General features: G+C 40.6%; 1 protein-coding gene across 1 annotated transcript; it reads right to left on the bottom strand.

Moving 5' to 3' along the window:
• Nucleotides 1-2519: 2519 nt before the first annotated feature.
• On the bottom strand, nucleotides 2520-21659 carry LOC308316072 (microtubule-associated protein RP/EB family member 1-like). The gene is made up of 7 exons (XM_080764427.1): nucleotides 21484-21659; nucleotides 17583-17713; nucleotides 12247-12392; nucleotides 9218-9416; nucleotides 8960-9069; nucleotides 7653-7805; nucleotides 2520-4998 (listed from the first exon to the last, which is right to left on the bottom strand). The coding sequence occupies exons 2-7, from the start codon at nucleotides 17701-17703 to the stop codon at nucleotides 4948-4950; spliced, it is 780 nt and encodes a 259-aa protein (XP_080620553.1). The 5' UTR covers nucleotides 17704-17713; nucleotides 21484-21659; the 3' UTR covers nucleotides 2520-4947.
• Nucleotides 21660-21934: the final 275 nt, after the last annotated feature.

The raw sequence follows: 21934 nt of genomic DNA on the forward strand, positions 1-21934 counted from the left end.
ATATTTTTTGAAGAGTTTTCCTTTACACGTCTGTAGAAGATCAGAAGTCATTACGTTCAAAAATATAGAATATGTTTTTTAAATGGTGCCCAGTATTTTTCAGAGGCCCACTGTTGCGGCTACAACTCATATAACCCATAATACCCAGACAAGGAATTAGGCAGGTCATAACAACCAATTTATTTAAAGATTTAAACAACCTGAGGTGATGACTAGTGACTACAGGTTCTTGAAATGGCTAATATAGTAATGATGACCCTGAGCTTCTTTAGGTAAATCTGATAAAGTAAGCAGAACAATCCTCTACGAAAATAAAATAAACACTGTATAGAAACAGGAGATCTCACACTTCAGAGTTTATTACTAGCAATTATATTTAGTAGTTTGTTTGCTGTCTGGTTGCCTTTTCGCCTAATCAGACACAAACAGAAAGCCAACAATATATTTAGTGGAGAATGGGAGGTAACATGCCATTGAGATGGAGCAAACAGGACACTATGAAACGAGATGTGTCCTCCCCTAGCATTGCATAATAAAACTCTCCTTCACTAAGATGAACACTACAATGATACAATCTCAAATCTCAAATTTCAATTTAATAGGCATGTCATTCCGGTGTCTCAGAAGCATCAGGGACAAGGATTATGATGAGTGTCTTTCAATCCAATTGATTATCACCTCAGAGGATTTAGTGTGCTAAACTTGTGTAGTGTGCGTCAAACCAGTGATGTCAGTAGGATGTGTCTTGGTAATACAAAAAAAAAGAAAACTAAATTAAAGTTTCCCCGAAACAACTAATACCAAAGGTTTAACATTTTTGTCAATTTTGGAAAACCCATACCCAAGATCTCAATAACTAAAGTCACTATATCACAATTAAGTATTGAAAGCAAATTTGTGCTTTTAAAAAAAAGAAAGAAAAGTTCAGTTTTTAACAACTCAATCTTTTAACCACTGTGCCCCCCCCCCTCCCCCCAAAAAATGTTATCTCAGCAACAATGATTATCTCAGCATCAAAGTTAAACTACACATTCTAGACATTTTTTAATAGAGGCGATCTCATAGTTGAAACCCAATGGAGGTGTCTATAATCATGTTCTCTCAAGGCAACGTACAGAAGAATGGTAATTTAAAATAATACAAAACAACATCCAGGCACTATCTTTATATATGTTTTGCATAACATTCAATCTTCCTGTTATGTCATTTCAGTATTTCTTTTTTTAAGGCTTGCTGCTTGTGATAGCCTTTTATTTTGGTACCAGACTGTCAAACCATATATATACTCCATCGTACAACGGCGTCACTCGCTGACATGAACCGATTTCTTTGTTTGAAAATCTGTTCTTTTGGGCAAGCAGCACATAATTATCTTACTATGGAGTAAAAGAACTCCAACACAAAATGGCCACAAAACAGTCAGTTAATTCTACAAGCCTACTGTTGTTGCTAAAGGGGAATATGTTGCTAAGTAACTGGTGATCCTATTCCAGCTTAATATTACAACAGTGGATCTCAATGTTGGTCTTCGGGACCCCAAGTACTGCTGATTGCCATTCTATCCAGCCATCTAATCACTAAGCTATACCAGGGTCACCATGGTGAAGGTATGTGCATTCTCATGGATTAAAACTAACGTTACACTCACAGTTGAGAACTACTGCTTCATACGTCAAGAGTATATTAGTATATATGTTTCAGTACACCACCATGCAATGGAGGGCCTCATTGGTCATTACATGTTGGCAGTAGACAACAATTTATGTAGTGCTAGAAATCTTGATAATACAGAAGGTATGACCTCAGCATTACTGCTTTAATCAAATACGGCAGGTAACATGGTATAACATTTAATTTACGTTCCAGTGGGAATTTCTTTGTGAAATGCCATTTGCTGTCTGATTATGTGTCATTGTATGGCCCGTACTCATTCCTACCAAAATATTTAAATTATACTTTGCTATACGACAGTGTCGCCCGCCAAAAACAACCCATCTGCAAGCTCACAAACGCATTACAATTTAGGCATTTAGCAGACGCTCTTAATCATTGCATCAAGTTTGTAGATCTGCCATCTTCAATGAGCAACACAGTTGCACGACAGAGAATATATTGAGCATTATTAATCTCCAACACACGGTAGGTGTGCAAATTAGTGACATGAACTGATGGGCTTTAGTTACCAGCAGTACTTCCACTCATAGTTAAAATGTGTATTTTACATCAGTCTGCAGCCAATACGTCTATTCTTAACGTTTTAATCAAACAAAAGCCATTTGACAAGAACAGTCTCCAGTCAACACTCAGGATGAGCATAGTCATTACCATTAGCCTATGCATTTAATTTGTCTTATAACTACAGCTGTGAATGCTAGCGTAACTATTTGTATGACAGCTAGAAGACCTCATCAATGGTTCGCACAGAGTAAAACCTGAAAGACATTACCATTTGTTTGTTTCAAACCATTTTAACAGAAGGCATGCCTGTTTCAAACTAAAACATCCAAGATCCACCCAGAATACCTCCAATCTTTTATTTTCTGACTTCTGTCCGCAAAAATGTATAACCATATGAGGACTTCCTTACAATACTTTAAATCATAGTACAAACATTTGCCAAAATAAAAAGAAGAGAATAGTACATCAAAGTCACTTATGAAAAACGTGTCATTAAAGAAGTGTAGAATTTTCTTTTTAAAACCAGGAATAAGGCATTCGATAAACAGTCAACATCTCTGTCATCAAGCAACAGAGACAGGTAATTTCTAAAAAGAGATGGAGTTTGGGGGTCCTTTTGTCTCTAGATTACACTCATAAAGAATGAGTTATTTTCAACACTTCCTCTCATTTGGGGTGCTATACATCTGTGCAACTGTGAAGAACAATGTCCTGTACACATGCCTTACATATGTTCAGATTTATGTAACAAAACTTGCAATTATAATTTTTTACTTTTGTTTATATTATTATAAGGCAGGTAGGTAGAACTTTAAATGTCCACAGATTGGTTGTGTGGGTATCACTTAAATTATGTAACAAAAACACAAATGTGAAGTGGTCCCCAATTATAAACACAATAAAGTGTTGAAAATTACACATCAGTTGTATTAACAGTGTCAACATAATGTCCTTAAATCCACAGTACACAGCTTTAAAAGCTGTTAAAATTGGCCAAATATTAGGGCTTGGAAATAGCAAAAGGGTGGGGGTGGGGGGATAGACACTCTTATTCAGTGTGTATTCCCAAAGAGGAAAACAACTTTGGTTTGACAGATTGGCAAGTCATTGATCCCATATCATTATAGGATACATGCCAGCCTTGGAAACAAACAATACCAAATCCAGCAGTTGAAAGGTCATGGAAGCAAACTGACATCGTTCTCGCCCGGTCACAGTGGCTGTTTGGACCCCAAAGCGAAGCGGTCACATATTCTTACGATTACTATTTTACCAGCCAATATATTTTCTCCAATATAGTGGTTGGTTATCCGCTACAGTGGCTGTTAGGGCAGAAAAGTCTGGTGGTCAATTATCACCCCGTTCGGCATAACATATTTTCAACAGAATGCCATTCAAACCTTTTTCAGTTGAACATATTTGTCGACCAACACTTATAGAAAGGGTCACTTAACGCAGCCGGTATAAAATAGCCTTTAGTGTTGGTTAAGAGGGGTTTATTAAGGGTCACTTGTATAAAACCGTGCATATGCCTTAAAACAAGCACTCAAAGAGACGACAGAACATACAAAAAGATCATTCTTGATCTTGCAAACACTTTCATTAAACATTGGCATATTGACCAAAAGGCTGCTGTCTGGAAAGGGTGGCTAAACAAAACAAAAAACAAGCAGTTCTTGGAGTAAAGAAGAACTGCACATTTAAGAAAGAACCATCAGCAACAATCACAAGTCTGACATCTAGAACAGCAACATTGGGGGGAGGTGGTCCACAAAATGACAATATGTGGTAGACAGTGATAATGTATTAGGCATAGTGAGGTGGGGCCTTATGTATAAAAGGTGAACTTGTGGCTGACGGCATGTCAAACATACAATGAAAACAATGACCACTCAAAACCTAAGGAGACAAAAAAAAAGATAAAGTAGTAACTAAGTGTGAAAATGGGGGGGACAGGGAGATAACAGACAGTTTTTTCAACCTTCGTTTGTCAAACAACCAAGACAGTGGCGCCAGGCGTCTGGACAGAGGCAATTGGAAGACCTTTACTGCTGCCTCGACCCAAACAAAACCATTACTAAATGTCCCACATAATATATTACTTTTACTGACACCATTTCAGTTCCTGAATCTATTGGGCTCAAATGGCTCAAAAGAAAGAAAAAGGGACACAAAATGGCCACCCACACAACAGCTGCAGCTGGGAGCGGGGACAAGCGGAGATAAATAATAAGTTAGTTTGGGACAAGTCTTCTTGACTTCAGACGGACAAGTATGGTCTTCAGAGGAGGTTCATCACAACTGATTGGTTTCTAATTCATTTTGCACTTGAAAACACACACATACGCACTCTCACACTCACACAGAAAACATTTTGTTTTGTTAAAAGTCCAATATTTCAAGAAACCAGATATTATATAATCTGGCTTTTGGGGAGGATTGGGGTTGAAGGACAGAGGGAATGGGTTGTAGCTGGAAACTTCTTACCGACAGGTGGAGTGTACTGGGAAAGAAAAGGCAGTGACTGTCTGCAATTAGTTGATTGCAAAGTAGGCCTATAAGATTTAACTGCAGAGGTTCGGGACACTGCATGTTGGCATCAGAGGTTTTCCAACTGGGCTCATGTGTTCTCAATCAACGGTGGGCAAATAACACGTGGATGTGTTGTCTTGGAGGCACCAGCTTGATGTTTATGGGCATTACAGTAGGGTCGAGGAGGGTTGGGAAGGGATGGTGAAACTGTAGAGAAATAGGGTTGGTAGACCAGACCTAAAACTCCTCCTGTTCTTCTGACTCAGCATCTGGTATCACAAAGCCCTCCTGTGGAGAGAGAGTGAGACATTAGATATTGAATGAATGGATCAATAGAGAGAGAGGATATGATATGAGCTGCATCCTGTCTCATTACAGAGAGGTTAAAGTCGGGGTGGTCTTTTTCGGTCATTTTATTTAGTTTGTCTGAAACCTGTGTTTCTGAACCAGAGCGTTGCATCCCCTCAGGCTATGGGACGTAGCTCTGCTACATCCGCGACACGTGGACCGTGGAGTGCGTTTTCAAGTGAGAAACAGACAGGCAGCAAAGCATGTTTGCTACTATGTGGTTTATTTCAAACGTATAGAATCAATTTTTTTGAGTGCTGATTACGTTTAAAATTTGTAATAAATACACTGTCTCGATGTCATCTTGAATGAGATAAAAAACGGTAGTTCTGTAATCAAAATCAGCTGTATTTGGAGGAAATCAAGATTCTTTCAGGACACGTTTCGTCATCATGCAGCACATTGCAGTTATAAGGTAATTTAAAAAAAATGCCTTTTTAAGGACTTTCGATATAAAAATACACAATTAAAAAATGTCCCATTGTTTTGGCATCCATTTAGGTGTGCCCATATGATGACCATGGATATGCTCTTAAAGTGTGAAAAACCTATTTTTCCATTTCATCTTCAGTTCTTCACAAGACATTCAACACATGGCTCTAGACAGAATCAATCTGGGGATATTGCCATCATGAATCCTTATTCATGATGCTCAACTTATTACTTTTTTTTGTGCGCTGGAGGTGAGAAACACATTTATTTTATGCCTACATGCATAGTTTCAAACTTTTATTTACATTCATTGTGTCAGTGATAACTTAACCTACACCATTATCTATACACCATTCATCTGCTCGATGAGGAGCGACCCCAGTCCCCACATCTATGTATGCAATCCATTGTACTCTACACAGCTGGCCCTAATACTTTATATCACAGAGAGCACAAATCTAGGTCAGATCAATTATATGCCATCACTCTAGTGGAGCAAGTCTGACACATATACATTTTCAGCATCATAACATTTGATGGGGAGGTAATCTCCTCCCAGCTGTTCTGGACTTGGTTTTTGTTCTTGTGGTCAAGGCTTTTATAATCTTAGAGCTGAAGGACTTGTTTGCAAAGCTGATCTTAGCAATGAAAGAGGTAGGAGCGCACACCAAGAGTAGGGAGGCGCTGGCCACGGGAGATATATTTTAAAAAGGAAAGGAGAGGTCGCACAAAAAACGTTTTATTTTACCAACGTTTCGACAGGTTGCCTTCTTCAGGGTCTAGTTTCTTCAGGGTATAGTATGCCCATACCCCGAAGAAGGCAACCCGTTTGTCGAAACGTTTGTAAAATAAAACGTTTTTTTGGCATGGGGACTACGAGTTTGTGTGACCTCTTCTTTCTTTTTTGCTAATCTGATTTTAGGATCTTGTTGTTGTCATGTTGGCAGCCATTCAGTGTTGCCATGTGCATGTCACTCCCACCTACTCTGTCTTGAATGAGGGTGGCCGGGACCAGAGGATTTTTTGCGCTCTCTACTTCCCAAAAGGTCGCCACTGTATACTGATTGATTGAATACTTTATTGAAAAATATATTTCAAAAGGATAAATTCACAAGAAAGCTGTTTGTTTCCATTGTGGTCCTCTTGGGGAAAGGGGAAGGGGAGCAACAGACAATAAACGGTACAATACAGACAAAAACAGGAGGCAAAAAACAAACAAAACAAAAACACAAGAAACTGTAGGTACTGTACGTCGGGACAGTCGGCTTAAGTGCAGCCGTCAAGTGAACAGAGATAAAATTGTACAGACAAAGCGTGAGAAATCTCTCCCCCCTCCGCTCCTGCTGTCATATGCCGGACAATGGCACTTAACAGTTATCACTTCATGTCAAATACGTTTTTACAGTGCATGCATAATCTTGACACTGTAGTTCGTCCTTCGAGTAGACAGTAAAAAAAACTTGACTAAGATACACAATACAAAGTCTCCAGACTAGTTTATGCATATCTACTACAAACATGCTAAACATTACAGTCCAATTAAAATACAGGACTAAAGTCCAGAGGCCAAGCCAATTTGCTCTACTGACAGTTTAAGGAATCAAAGACTCAGAGCAACAGTCACAGAAGAAATGTTTTTACAGCAGCAGCAGTCTGAGAAACTGACTCGTTTCAGCTGTTCAGGCCCACATCAGCTGTGTTGTGTTTATAATTATGAATGCTGAATCTTTTATGAGTGTGGACTGTTTCTTAAGACAAGAGGCATTACAGTCCAACAGGGGTTTCCTCTCCTCGGGGTGGGATGTGGGAATGATTCTTGCGTTAGATAACTACACTCTCCATTTAGCACGCTACATGGCTGGCAATGCATCACAACCATAAAGACAATGTTTTTTCCATATAGGGAGAAATTTGCTTTGGGTTATAGTTTAAGCATATACTTAGTAAAATAGGACCACTATCACTTGATCACTCATGTTTGTAGAGTACTAGTAGTAGAGAATGTTTATGAATTATGATTCAAGAAAGAAATGAATCCCATGACTAACAAGGGATTTGAACTTAAGGATGTAGCATACAGAATGACTAAGGATTTATCTTATCTGTGAAATACAGTTAAAAGAGGGAATGTTAGGGTTAACTTGTTGTGAAGTTGAACTCACATCTGTGGCGTAGAGGATGTCTATAATCCTCTGCAGGGTGGGGTCTCCCTCCCCTTCCTTCTCCTGGCAAATCAGCTCAATGTTCCGCAGCTTTCCAAAATAAAAGTCCCTCTCCTTCTCCATGTCCTGGATGGTGGACTTCAGCATGTCCACCTGAAGATAAATAAGGTTTCAACCATTTTGCAGTGCAGAGGCTCCCATTCAAAAGTTATAATTTTATATAAATGGGACATTGGTGCATTTATATAGCGCTTTTCACCAAAGCCGTTGGCAATTAATCAATATTACACAAGAGGGTATGCTTTACTATTATTAGAGGCACGACATTGATGCAGCCAGGAATGCTCTCAAAATAACAGCCTTTTTGTGAGCGTTGTGTCCATTTCCCTGGAAATACGTGGGGGTCTGACTGAGACTAGTTCCTGTTAACCCGTTAGTCAAGAGCCAATTTGAGCCAATAAGATAAATAAGACTTCCCAAACAGATTAATATCACACATAGATAAACAAAAATGTAGTCCTCACAATCTCATTGTAACATAGATAACTCTGTATTATTTGTTTTTATAAACAGATTTAACTTCCATGTCTGCAAGCTTCACATGCATTTATAAAATGTAGTTTATAAGTTTTACTCTCGTGTACCTGTAGTGTACACAAGATGTCATGTAACAATAAAGTAAATCCTTGAACCATGTAGTGCTGTGTGATACAGACTCCATCTCACCAGCACAGCTCAGTCAGAGTGAGAGGAAAGTGAGAAGAGCTTCTAGTACACAGTCAGATCAACCGAGGTATGCCGCCGTGCTCATTTGAGAATGGCTGGAGAGCCTATTTTCGACCAATCAGGTTAGTTTGCCAGAACAACCTGTTGTATCATGCATTACATTCACACGGAAGAATCCATGCAAGTCACCAACCTGCTTATCAGGAGCAGTTAGTGTTTCAGTGTCTTGCTCCAGGACACTTCGACGTGCAGCCAGGAAGAGCCAGAGATCGAACCGGGAACATTCCTGTTCCTGGGCGACCGATTTACCTCCTGAGACACTGCCGCGCCTAAATATTCCGGACCGCGATATTTTGTTTAAATTGTGGTCTGTGGAATTCAGTGAGCAGTATACTGCGGTAATAATAACTGTCTGCGAAATGCTTAACATGTCAAATCAAAATATGTTGTTTAGTTGGTGTGCGCACCCCAAGACATACAATGAATACCTGTAAATATGTAAGATTACAAAAAAACGAAGGAAATATAAAATGGCCCTCTGGTCTGAGGAGAAAAGAAAATGGCTATTTTCAAAAACTGACCTCCTGCATAAGCTCTGCTTTATCGTCACCGCCCACTCCCGTCCCTGGCCTCCTGGCTCCGCCTGCGGTCATCTTGGGCGCCACCTTAGCGACAGGCGCTCTCTGAGGAGCTAAGGACAGAGAGACAGTGGTCAAAAAGGACAAAAAGAAAGGATGTAATGTGTTGAGAAGGTTATGGGACACCATTCTCCATTTTAAATAACTGCAAATTAAGCATCTTGTAATGCGAAAATTGCATGGCCAATACTGTGAACTAACCTTGGTTGAGTGTCTTCTTGGGGGGCTTGTTGAGGGCAGACATGGGTGCGTTTGGGGGCATGGCCTCCTGTCCCTGCCGTGCCTCACAAGGGTCATAAGGTTTACCGTCATAGTTGGCATCAAAGAACTTCTTAAACCATTGCACGTACTCAAAGTTGTCCTGGAACTTCCCCTTCACCAGCTTGTCCACTGGAATGATCTGTGAACAAGAAAAGGGAGATGAGAAAGGAAGCAGAAGAGCAGGATTGGACTATTGGATTGGGCATTGTATTGATTTATGTTCTCATCCATTTGACATATATTTTACTCGTGGTACTTGTACTTAATAAACTGTAATAAAATAATTATTTCTTAAATCAATTGCCGTTAATAAAATATTTAAAAATATATATTTATTGAATCAATTGCCATTTAATGTTAAGAGTACAGTGCTGAGTACAGTATTGCATCCCAGAACCCCCGAAGGGTGACATTCTTTCTCAATTTAGTGAGTATAAGCATGCAGTCTGTTAATGCCATAGATGAAAAGACGTGTTCTGAAATTGACTGAAACTTGATACATGGAAAGCAAATGAACACGGTACTGATGTAGTTTCAATTAGTTGAATAATATGGTTGTTGTGCAAGAAGCACACACACACACACACACACACACACACACAAAGTGTTGTAAGAATGCACAGCCATACAAACAACGCTAGTCCTTCCTGCAGCTGACTCAAGTTCAGACGTCATGTTAAACCCCTTCTCTCCCTCTTTTTTCCTCCCAATGTATTAGTTATGCCAATTCCCACTCCCTGACCCCTACAGATGGTTGTGTTGGAGTTGTAGACAACCACGTCTACACAGAGAAACATGACGCCATCCCTCATAGTGTCACACCTCGATGAAGAGGAGCCCTGAACAACCTCTAGGAGTCGGTAGTTCAGTGACAGTGATAACCCTCACCACCCAGCTTCACAAAATGTGTTTGCTGGAGTGCCCGGCCAAGTTGGTGGCACCATGGAAGATTCTAACCCCCTTGCCTCTGTGGTGGTTGCCGGGGACTTTACCCTTGCATTCAGCCGGATGCCCACCTTCCTGTCTCTCTCTCGCCCTCTCTCTCTCTCACACACACACATACACACACACCACGCTTTGGCAGCCAATAAGTAGCTGAGACCCAATTAGCAGCTCGCAGAGCTCTGTGTGAAATGCCAGCTAGGTTGCCAACCTACCCTCATTACTGGCAGGGGGAAAAAAATTACATTCTGCCAGAATGGTAGACACACACAGACACTCCCTCATGTTGTGGTCAGACACATGCATACTTGGTCACCGACACGACAACAAAAATGTACGAATCGAGCGTGCGCGCACACGCACGTACATGGCTGATAGTGTACATGTCAGGTAGACATGCATACACGTCAAATAAAATATATGAAAAGGCAGGGAAGGAAGGGGTAGAGTAGAGTGGAGAGCAAAGTCGACAGACTAGGAGCCAAGGCCAGGCACAGACATGGGCGACAACCAATTTTCACCACTACTTAATCAATGGATTTGTTTTCATGATTTCCTTCATTAGATACATCTACTATATAAAGTTCAAGTTGTGATGGCCGAGTGACGTCTATGGCAGGTCGTGCAACTATGACCAACATTAACACAAATCGGCATATGCCTGTAATATGGCGACATTTATATGGAATCTTTAAGGGAATGAAACCGTTGCTGAACAATTCCATTTGTTCAGCTACAGATTCCATCTGTAGGCAGTGGCCATGTACCGTTGTGTGTGACCTATAACCTATGACCCATTTACTCTATCAATTTCAGTGACCTTAACCATGTCGACAAATGCAAAAACATTGTGATTACATGGCATACTACAGGCTGCAATTGTCCCATTTTGGACATATAGGGGGAAAATAAGTTAAAAAATAAAATAAGCTCACAATGTGTCTTGACATGAGCCACCAAGCTTGTATTCTTTTATAATAAGTCATTAATTATAATTAAAGTAAATATTCATATTGAAATTTTAATAAAATAAACTAAATTAAAAGCTCTAGAAGTCCAGTGTAGCCCAAAATGCGAAGGTTGATGATGTGTCTCAATAAACCAGTATTTTTTAACCTTCAAGTGTAAATAGCTTCTGTAAGTGTGGTTCCTTGTCGGACGCGTGTGATGTTATGTGTGGTTTTGGTTGAGGACTATCGGCATCACCGTCAGTGGCACCAACAGAATTTGTTTTTATTCTCGGTGCCGAGGGGAGTGACGCAACCCTGACCAGATAAACCGAGGAATCCAAAGCATGATATAGAGAGATGACACAGAGCTGTAAAAAGAAAACAGAACACAACATCTAGTCAGGTCAGAACACATGACCCGACAAAGGAAGCCCTGCTAGCAGAGAGGATCAGTCCATACAGAGTCTGGCTGAACGCTAGCAGTAGAATATATTGTTGCGTCAGGGATATTAGGCCGGCCAGGACCCAAATGCTGGGAAAACAGCTGCAGCTTTGAACTTTATGAATGTCTCCATTTCGTCAATCCATTCAGGTTCTATATTTGCATACTTTATCAGACGTATTGAAGAAGGTGAGCAATGTTGAATTTTGCAAGCATTGTCTTCATGATAAGCTGGGGACCAGCTCTTGGTTTGCACTTGACACTTTTGGCCCGACTGATAAATGTGGCTTATATTAGCTAGTTGCAGCTAAAAAGCTATATTCATTCAGGTTTGATACCAACAGAAAACATAATTTGAGGGTGTATTAACCAATCTCCCTGATCTCCAATGTGTAATATTTGGAGATCAGGGGCGGATAGGAGAGAGGAAAGGAGACAAATAAGATTTGCATATTAGCACTAAAAGTAAGGAAGCTGCTGGTATAATGTGTAGTTTGCATGTTAGCAGCAGTAAGGACAGAGGATGTATAATGTATAGTGTGCATACAAGGAAGGGGAAGGGACAGTGTATAGTTTACATGTTGGTAGCACTTGTGTCCTACAAAGTTATGGAAGCAATATTCTTGACAGCTTACTTTGTCGACTCCCATCTTCTTGAAGGAGGCCTGCAGGAGTTTGAAGTTGTGAATGTACTCATGCTCCAGTTTGGCACCGAATTTTACTTTCTTCAGAGGCACAGAGTTGGGAAAAAGCATGTCCATGAACTGACAGTAGGCACCACCTACACAAATGAGACAAACCGAAACATAGGCTCATTAAAAAAAAAAGGTTTAAAATGAGATGCAGAGCGAGAATGTTTTATATGGTATGACCAGCAGGGATTAGGGCAGATGTCTTTTCCAATCGTCAGCATGCAAAGGCAGATTCAGTTATGTTGTTACAAAACAGGACAACCCAATAATATAATACAACCATTTTTCTTTTAGTTGGGCTAGTTGGGGACTAAGATTTTATTCCCCCCACAACAGAAAAAAATAAAAGCACCAATCCATTTCACTCATCTTTTCCAGCCCAACATTGGCCATTAACCTATCATTCCTACTTTTGGAATGAACAGATTCTCAACAGTCTACACTACAGCAGTGAAATGTGATCCTGTCCATTTGTTGGGAACTGGCGACTGATAGCCGCGTTAGCTCACTAGACCACTACATCATGACAATGCAATCTGCTCCCCTGAGCGTGATGTATTCGGATTCCCTCTCTAGACAGACAAATTGGGACAGACATGATACAAAAAGAGAACATGCACTCATTCAAATTGTGGTAGAAATTACTTTTATAAAAAATACCTTTTATTATGACATACTGATCTCAAAAGAGAATATCTGATGTCTATTATTAGCGTTGACACATGTTCTGACAGACATCGACAGTACCAAATGAAAACGCATTAAGTAATTTGGGTCCTTTGTTAACCAAAATGACAGACATCTACTCCTTTGACGATTACGTAATCTCTTTGTGTTTTTCCAGTAGCTGTTCCCATTTCCTGACCACACAGGGACAGACATGGTTCAGTGACAGTCAAAATCTACTACCACCCTTGAAATCTAATCAATGTTTAAAGTTACATTTGCAATTCTATAATTATAATGACTAAGGAGAATATTTAAAGACAAATAAATATGACCACTATTTGAAAGACACCTACACACTGCATGCATGCTCTACAACCAGGGCTTGGTATAGTTGCAGGATACCCTTAATCAAACTGGAATTAAATGATTGGTGAAACTCACTATGGGTAGTCCTACTTTCCGGGGCAAGTATAGTTTACTTTCTGGATGCCCGGAATGGCAAGGGCGCATTTGCTTTTTTCTCTCCGCACTTTAATTCTTTAACATTTATTTTTTTTAGTGTTTGACACTGAGGGCAACTCATTTTGTTCATTTACACAACATGAGCTTTACACAACATCTGCACTTTCTCTCTTCTTTGCCAAGCAAAACATGCACCAGCTGACACACAGCAACATAAGCAAGTGTGTGAGTGGAAAGGAAAGTGATTAACAGACATGTTTCGATCATCCATCCTGACCTGCTGCAAGCAACAGTCAACCGAGTAACAACTAACAATGTCAAGTTTCACCCCTCAAATAGTCATGTAATGTGTCAGTAGTCTTTATTTTACGACCTACCGCCGGTATTTAAATCAAAACATTTTTTTTTTTTAGTGTTTGACACTGAGGGCAACTCATTTTGTTCATTTACACAACATGAGCTTTACACAACATCTGCACTTTCTCTCTTCTTTGCCAAGCAAAACATGCACCAGCTGACACACAGCAACATAAGCAAGTGTGTGAGTGGAAAGGAAAGTGATTAACAGACATGTTTCGATCATCCATCCTGACCTGCTGCAAGCAACAGTCAACCGAGTAACAACTAACAATGTCAAGTTTCACCCCTCAAATAGTCATGTAATGTGTCAGTAGTGTCTTTATTTTACGACCTACCGCCGGTAGTTAAATCAAAATATTTATTTGCGGCCCAGGCGGTGGCGTAACCGTCTGGGCACCCGACTGGTAATCCAGTTGCAGTGTGCCGCGGGTTCGACTCCCGAGCCCGACACGGCCTTTACTGCATGTCTTCCCCCATCTCTCTCCCGTTTCCTGTCAGCCTACGGTCTGTCCCTTCAAAAAACCAATAAAAGGCGTAAGCCGCAAAAAGAAATCTTTAAAAAATATATATATATTTGCTGAAATGTCAGGCCATACAATAGTAAATGCTAGCTTTTCATCAGGTAAAAAGCATTTATATTGGAGGCAGCAGTAGCTCAGAAGGTAGAGTTGTCGCCTGTGGGAATCATTCAGAAGGTCCCCAGTTAGATCCTTGGCTCCTACAGGAAATGTGCCGCGTTGTCCCTGAGCAAGACACTTTTAAAATCTGAGCGAGCCACTGATTGGTCAGTGCATTGAAGTAATTCCTTTTCCTTAGGGATGATCACTACAAATTCTCATATTCATATATGTTACAACTGAAACTCTGCAACAACTGTTGCAATTCAAATGCAACTCATGCCATCTTCTATTTCTAACTAATCCAAGATAGAGTTCTCAATCTCTGCCCGACCCTACCCGACATTTTTGGGTAGGGCCCAACATGCATGATAAATAGTCGGGCCGGGTCGAGCCTCGGGCTCTGTGATTTTCCCGTTTTTTCTTTTTTTATAATATTATAATAAAAATAACAATTCTGTTGTTTGTGTAATGTATTTATATGAAGAGGGCTGAGCTGGTGAATGTTGCCAATTCACTTTTAGAGTTTAGGCTATTATGCGACTTCACTGAACTGGTGGAGGAGGAGCAGCAGCAGCGCACTAGAGAAGTGACAGAACGGTGGTTGTTGAACTTGCTACTGCTGGCTGGCCTCTGGTTTGCGAACCAAATGAGCTGCTTAGTGCTCAGCATCAACTATAACACTTAAGTTAACTTGCCATGTGCTTAAATGATTTATAAGACCATCGATTCATCAGCAATAGCTCATTTTGGAAACGTCTGGGCTTTACGAGACACTGCTGTCTCATTGAACCCAACTGGGTGAATAACCTAAATTACCTAATCAACGTCACCACGGTAAATGCTCCATATAACTATCTAAGCTCTAATGTTAATGTTCACTGCATACACGTAATATAGTTACATGATGAACACACAATGTTACAGTCCACTGTAGGCTACAGCTACAGTATTTGGTTTCCAAATTAGGGATGTCAGTAACGGATAGTTTCCCAGCCGGTTAGCCGATAGGATTAACCGGGTCATTAACGGATAGTGGTTGATTTTTTTTTTTTTTTTAATAGGCTACCCTACCCCAAATGTAATATGCATGTATAGGCTACATAATTAAAGTTGGTAGACGAATGGTATACATTTATTTATGCTCCTTTTTAAAAGACAAACTAAAAAGCAACATTTAACAATATAAATAAATTGTTGTAGGCTTAATCATCCATAAACAACGCATCGCATCTGCGTGTCTACAGTAGCCTACAGAGGTCCGCCGGTTCTAGTACAAAACATAAATAAATCCAGTCCAGATCTGAGCAACCTATACCTATAAAGCCACTGGACGCATGGGCTAAGCCTTTTTTTATTATTAAGGAAGATCAGCATGCATGTCACCGTGTTCTGTTTGTTGAGTTTTCGCTGACAAGAAAACCCTCAAACATTGATAGCACATAGCTAACTTGATAGCCGTAACTAAGCCGTGCCAGTGTGGGGACTCGAGGAGACGGATAGGAGGAGGAGGTTGAGGAGGAAGCGACAGCGGCTGTAAACGTTCTCCCTCCAGGCCAAATGGCCAATAATGGATTTAATAATGTAGGTCTCTGCATTGATACGGTCGACATGTGTTAATCTCGTCTCGCTGTCAGCCTGTCACTCGCTTACATTTTGACTACCACAACGCTACCGGTGTAGGCTTGTCGCCAACTAGCCATTGAAATACAACAGAGAACGGGGACATTGAGGGGGCAGAAAACAGAGCCAGAGCGCTGTTCATGCAGCCTGGAGTGTGACAAGCTGGGCGGCGCAAATAAGAGCAATTTTAGGCATGTGTGCAACATGACAACTGTTTTAAAGTATTGTACAGTGACAACTACAGTCTCTGTAATTTTTATGTTGTACTATTACTAAAAACGATCTAAAATAAGATCAGAACACGCATTTATTATTATGCAAATTAACCGTTAAAGCTGATAATAATATCCGGATGTTTCTTAACGGTCGGCTAACCGGTTAGTTGGTTAACCCCTGACATCCCTATTCCAAATCGTAGCGCAGTGTGCCTCGTTGTGTGCCCAAAATAACAGAGCTGTAAGCTATCGACACGCCATCGAGCGACATGTTGATTGTTTGTATGTCTGTTCTTTTGGTTAGGCAACGCACATTATGCGTGGTATGTGGGTTTGAGAGGCAATGATTAATGTAAACTATACAGTAGCCTAGTAGATTATAGCCAAGTTGACAGTTGTCATAATATTGTATAGCTCTGTTCTGGACTGTTGCACAACGGTGAACGATGAAAAAGTTGCACTTGGTTAACAGGGACAGTATTGAGCCCAACACACACCGGGTGTGCAGCGATGCGGCACAGGCGATACTGCGCGTTAACGCCTGGAAAATAGAACTGGTTTCTATCGCAGCGTCAGTGCGCGTCGGACGCCGCCGGTGTGGGAAAGGTTCATTGAAAATAACGGAGGCGGCCGTTTTGACGCGCGGCATTCGCAGACGGCGTGTGAAGCCCTTCAGACATATTAACTGCGTCACTTCAGGAGGATCGCTGCTATTTGATTCAGAAGATGTTTACTCACCCCTGGAAATTGAATGCATTGGAAATGGAACATTATCAGCCAATTAACGTGAGTTACATAAATCCTGTATTAAGGCGACTATTGGTCCGTTCTCAGATACGGTAGTCACACTCGTCTCAATAACATTTGAACATTTATGGTGCCAGAGCCATAATTTTCACTGTCAGGCCCGATGCGAAGTCTAATCCAAGACCAAAATCATTTCAAGAGATAAAACTGGATGAGAACATGTGAGATATGGAAATGAAACTACAAGAGTGTTTCACTGTTGGACCTTTACACATGCAAGCATTGCACAACTTCCTCCCTCTCATATACAACATACTGTCAGAAGGGAAGTTATGGGTTTAATACATTTTCATTATCTATCTCATCATCTGGGTCATCTGGAGCTTGACATTTGTTCTGCACAAGACTAGTATGGACACAGACACACCCACAAGACACATAGCCACACAGACAGAAAGGCAGCAGTACATAACTATACACAATAACTGTATATAATACTGTAACTATAACCGTATACAATAACTATAGGATACTGTAAATGCATGAATGTATCTATTCCATTTACAAACTCACACTCGCTTCTTACCTGTACATAGCTGTTCTATTTTGGTGAGGTTGAGTTGTAATGATTCATTGATCCAGGACAGCATGTCATGACGACTTAAGTTCTCACTGGTCACTGATGTTGAGTACACGTTCACCGCCATCTTTTAACAACTGTGGACACACAGAAAAGAGATGATGAGTAAGGGATAAAAATCAGAATAGTTTGGCCTGGGCTGCGGTCGAACGGTCAAGGCACCTCAGCCTGACAGCATGTCGTGGGTTCGAGTCCCAATCCCGACGACCATTGCTGCATGTCTCCCCCCCCCCCATCTCTTTCCTGAGAAAGAGATCCAAAATAATATCTTTTAAAAAAGAAATCCTCCTGCCAAACTATCACGCTCAAATTTCAGTCTCAGTTCCTACCCGTGAACATTGCCCATTATGTTCGTTGCAGCCAAGTCAAGCTGGAGATGCCAGGAGTTGAACCAGGTGGTCTGTGATGACCGAGTGTTTGCCAACAGGACCCCTCATTGACAAAACTGATAGATGAAAATGAGGATTTTATTTTATTGTGCAAGTCGAATATTGTATAAAATTTGCAGCACACAGCACAACTCATTGTGCATCAGAGGAAACGTATGTTTACCAAATATGCAAAGTAGTCAAATCTTCAAACAAATGAACGAATACATAACATTCATGATCATGAAACAATAGGAAGTCAGAGCAGTGGTGAGATGTTGGGATATGAAATCAGTTAGGATAGGGTGCAGATATTTGTTTAAATCAAACATTGGTTCAGGCAACCAACGGCTGACAAGAAGCATGTTCAGTACTGTACAAATAAACACACTGTAGTGTAGGTAATTGTTAAGTGAGATTTCTCCAATTTGGTACAGTAAAATGTTACCAAAAGTTTAACAGTGAACCAGTATGTTGATAATATATAAGTTTTAATTCTAACACCAGCAATACAGCACCAACATTAAACAATTCATGTCACAGCCACAGTTTGGGAACCCTGTGGAACATTAGTTACCATATATGAGATGCTATCCATTTATATCATCACAACCTGATCGAGCAGGTTTTGTCACTACGCTCTCACTAGCAGAGGCAAGAAGTGCTACAGGCACAACCGTTAAATCAAATGTCAGAAAAATATCCTGATGTGAATTCAAATGTTTAGCTCTCAATTATTCTCCAGTTTATTGGGGTATGTGTATGTACCGACTGACATCAATAAATACACTGCATCTCTTTGTTCTTTGTGTGACTTAGCATGAGCGCCAATGTTAAAATGTTTTATTTATTTATTTTAAATGGAAGGGCTGGTGCAGCACAATAATAAATATATGAATATGTTCTTATCCTATGACCTTGTCATAATGTGTGTGAAGTTAACCATGGCATTTATTGGTGTTGGTCCCAAGTTAACCTAGGCCTATCACAATTGTTACCTGATCGCAGTTATTCAAGCTAATCACAATATTTTTTGCTTAGTAGTCAGAATCGTTTCCACTCAGCAGTATAAATTAATCTGCTGAAACTGGTTCTAAGATTTTTGCAACTCTTCAAATAGTGGAAATTCAAATATCAGATCTACAAGCTCACAACTTGACACATGTCACACCGCAATATATTGTAAGCTTATAGCTCTACTAGGTCGCACACAGGCTATCCAAAATGAATTCCTCTATTACCATGATGTTGATCTAAGTGGGTAATGCACCATAAGTCAGAGCGCGGTGGTTACAAGAAAAGCTAAAAAGATCTGCCATTACAACAATTTTGAACATTTTCTGCAGTATAATATTAAATATATCACTGACAATAGTGAATCTATACAAGCTCACATTTGGGCCCAAGAACAGAGACTCTAGGGTTCATGTGGTTAAAGTTCAAAATGTAAACTATTTATTTCACAGACTGGAGAGTAGCAACGGTAAAACAACATTTTTCGGAACACACCTTTAATACAGGGCGATTTCACTTTTGGCTTTGGTGTTTTTTTCCCTGTTGGATCTTTCTTCTTGTCTTTTTTGTACACCATTCCTTGGTGCAGCAATTACCAAATGTACTCACAAACATAAATAGTTTGTGTACTATATAATTGTCTGGTTCTCAAACAATTTAATTTCAAGGATGCCAAAATTAATATGCATTTGGCAGCAAACTCACTTTGAAAATATTTCCTGCCAAGGACTAAAGAGATTTTTCAAAAAAGAACAACATCTACTAGCGTTGGGTGAGCTTTGAGGACCACTGACTTAAGGGTTTAAGGCAGCAGTCACATGAATACCTCCGTGCACATGCACACTCACTTGTGTTGACCCATAAAGACACTTAAGGCCAAGACATGGATAATACCATACCTGAGTCTATTACATAGACATACACTTTTGTTTTGTAAGCTTACTACAGGTATATTAAAATAGGTAAAAACGTATACAAATCCAGTACTGTACACATATACACACAAAATCGGATATGAATGGGGCTCATCATTCATTATGGTACAGTTTAAAGACATGTGTATAATGACAGACTCCATGTTGAGGGAGTAGTCGGGCCTGTATAGTTTACACAACAGGAATTTATTCAGTCATTGCTCATCTCTCTACTGCCCTGGGCTGTAGTGTAGAGGCCAGCTATTTCCTCAACAGCTGTATGTGATGGCTGAGGGGGACTTTACAAAAATGACAGTTGTCCATTGAAAGACTCACATCAAGTGGTGTATTACGTACGATCAGGGTATCGTATGGGTGGTAGAGTATTCAATGTCCGGTGCTGAGATTACACGAGAAATTCCAGGCAACCTAGGGTGATAATGGCAATAATGTGTATAGGATGCATTAAATCAAATGCCCCCATGGCTATGTCATCAATGTTCAGTGTCAGTTGTACAGTAGTGGTAGTAATACAGTAGTGGTGATTAAACACCAGGAAAGGATGAACACGCAACATCGTTATACATATCCACAAGTTTACCGGCCTAGGATTGATCCAATAACTATTAGGAAAACACATTCTAGGTCAGGACAACTCTATGTCAATAAATGTTATAGAAGAATGAGTGGCCAAGCTAGCAGTAGCACTTAGCTCACTTGATACAGCAGTAAGACAGACAAACCGCGACGGGCCTCCTTTCATCAACTTGCAAGCTAAGTCGTTGGCCTACTGGCTCACTTTAGCTACAGAGTTAGCAAACTATGTCAGTATTTAACCTGCTGTTGTTGTTTTTACCCTTGTATATTATTAGCTAAAAGGGTTGGACAACATCAATCGCATCCTGGCGAGTGAGTGGCAGAGCCGCGGAACACCACTAGTATTCAAGTATTGGCTAATGCTAGCCAGTTAGCCAACGAGACCAACTGACTAACCGTCCCAACTTAGGGTACCAGACGGGGGACTATGCTAACGTTATCTTATATAATAAGAGAAGGATACTCGGTCGTTTATGTCATGGTGCGTGACGTGCGTCGGATTGATCTCCCAACATTAATCACCAGTGGGATAATTCAACTGTCCATCTGAAAACCCCGCCCAAGTCGCTTCACTCGGGCACCAAAACGGACGCTTCCCCAGTTACACGAACAAGGTTGAACCACACAATTCAGTGATTTAAGAGGTCGCCCTGGTCTCATTCTTGGCGTTGCTTAAACACGTTTGGATTTAGAACAGAAATCGGACCCGGGTGAGAAATAGGTTAACATAACATATCCCACACGTGTCATGGCAATTCGGTCTAATGTGTAGAACACAGGACAAACAAATCTGGAGTAACAGTATTGGATAGGTCACAGGTTGCGGTGTAAAAGGCCTATACATTCTGCGCCCTTTCGCCAGCCTACCAGACGAGCTAACACGGCTACCTAGCCGATTCCCATGCCGGCAATCGACAAATTACATTCCGCTAAGACAAGAGCCGTGGCACGTACCTCGATTTAGATGTCCTTCACAGCTCTCGGAGTGGTTAATAATTTAATTGTGTGAAGCTATAACATCCAAACTCGACCCTCAAGCTACAGATTATGTGAAGAAGTGCTGGTCTTCGGCTATTTTCTCTGGGGACACAGTGGGCAGTAACTCCTTTCTGTTCTGAATCTGAACTTGTCTGCCGGCAGCGGAAGGAACTAGGAAGGGATTCTCTTCTAGCAGCGCCGAACGATACCCTTACGTATGATACGACGTTAACACGTAGAAAATATACGTCAGTACGTAAATATGTTGACGGAAACGGTTATTGTGTTCAGTGTTGCCATGTCTGCTTATTGTAAGCTACCTTGGGCTTGTTTTTCTGTAAAGATGCTTGTAAATTTCGGTAGTTGCGGGAGACGTTTTTTTGGTAACCTGACCTGTGGACCTGTGGACGACACACTGATAAAGTAG

The sequence above is a fragment of the Protomyctophum bolini genome, assembly GCF_963924005.1.
Source record: "Protomyctophum bolini genome assembly, chromosome: 5".
Taxonomy (NCBI): Eukaryota; Metazoa; Chordata; class Actinopteri; order Myctophiformes; family Myctophidae; genus Protomyctophum; species Protomyctophum bolini.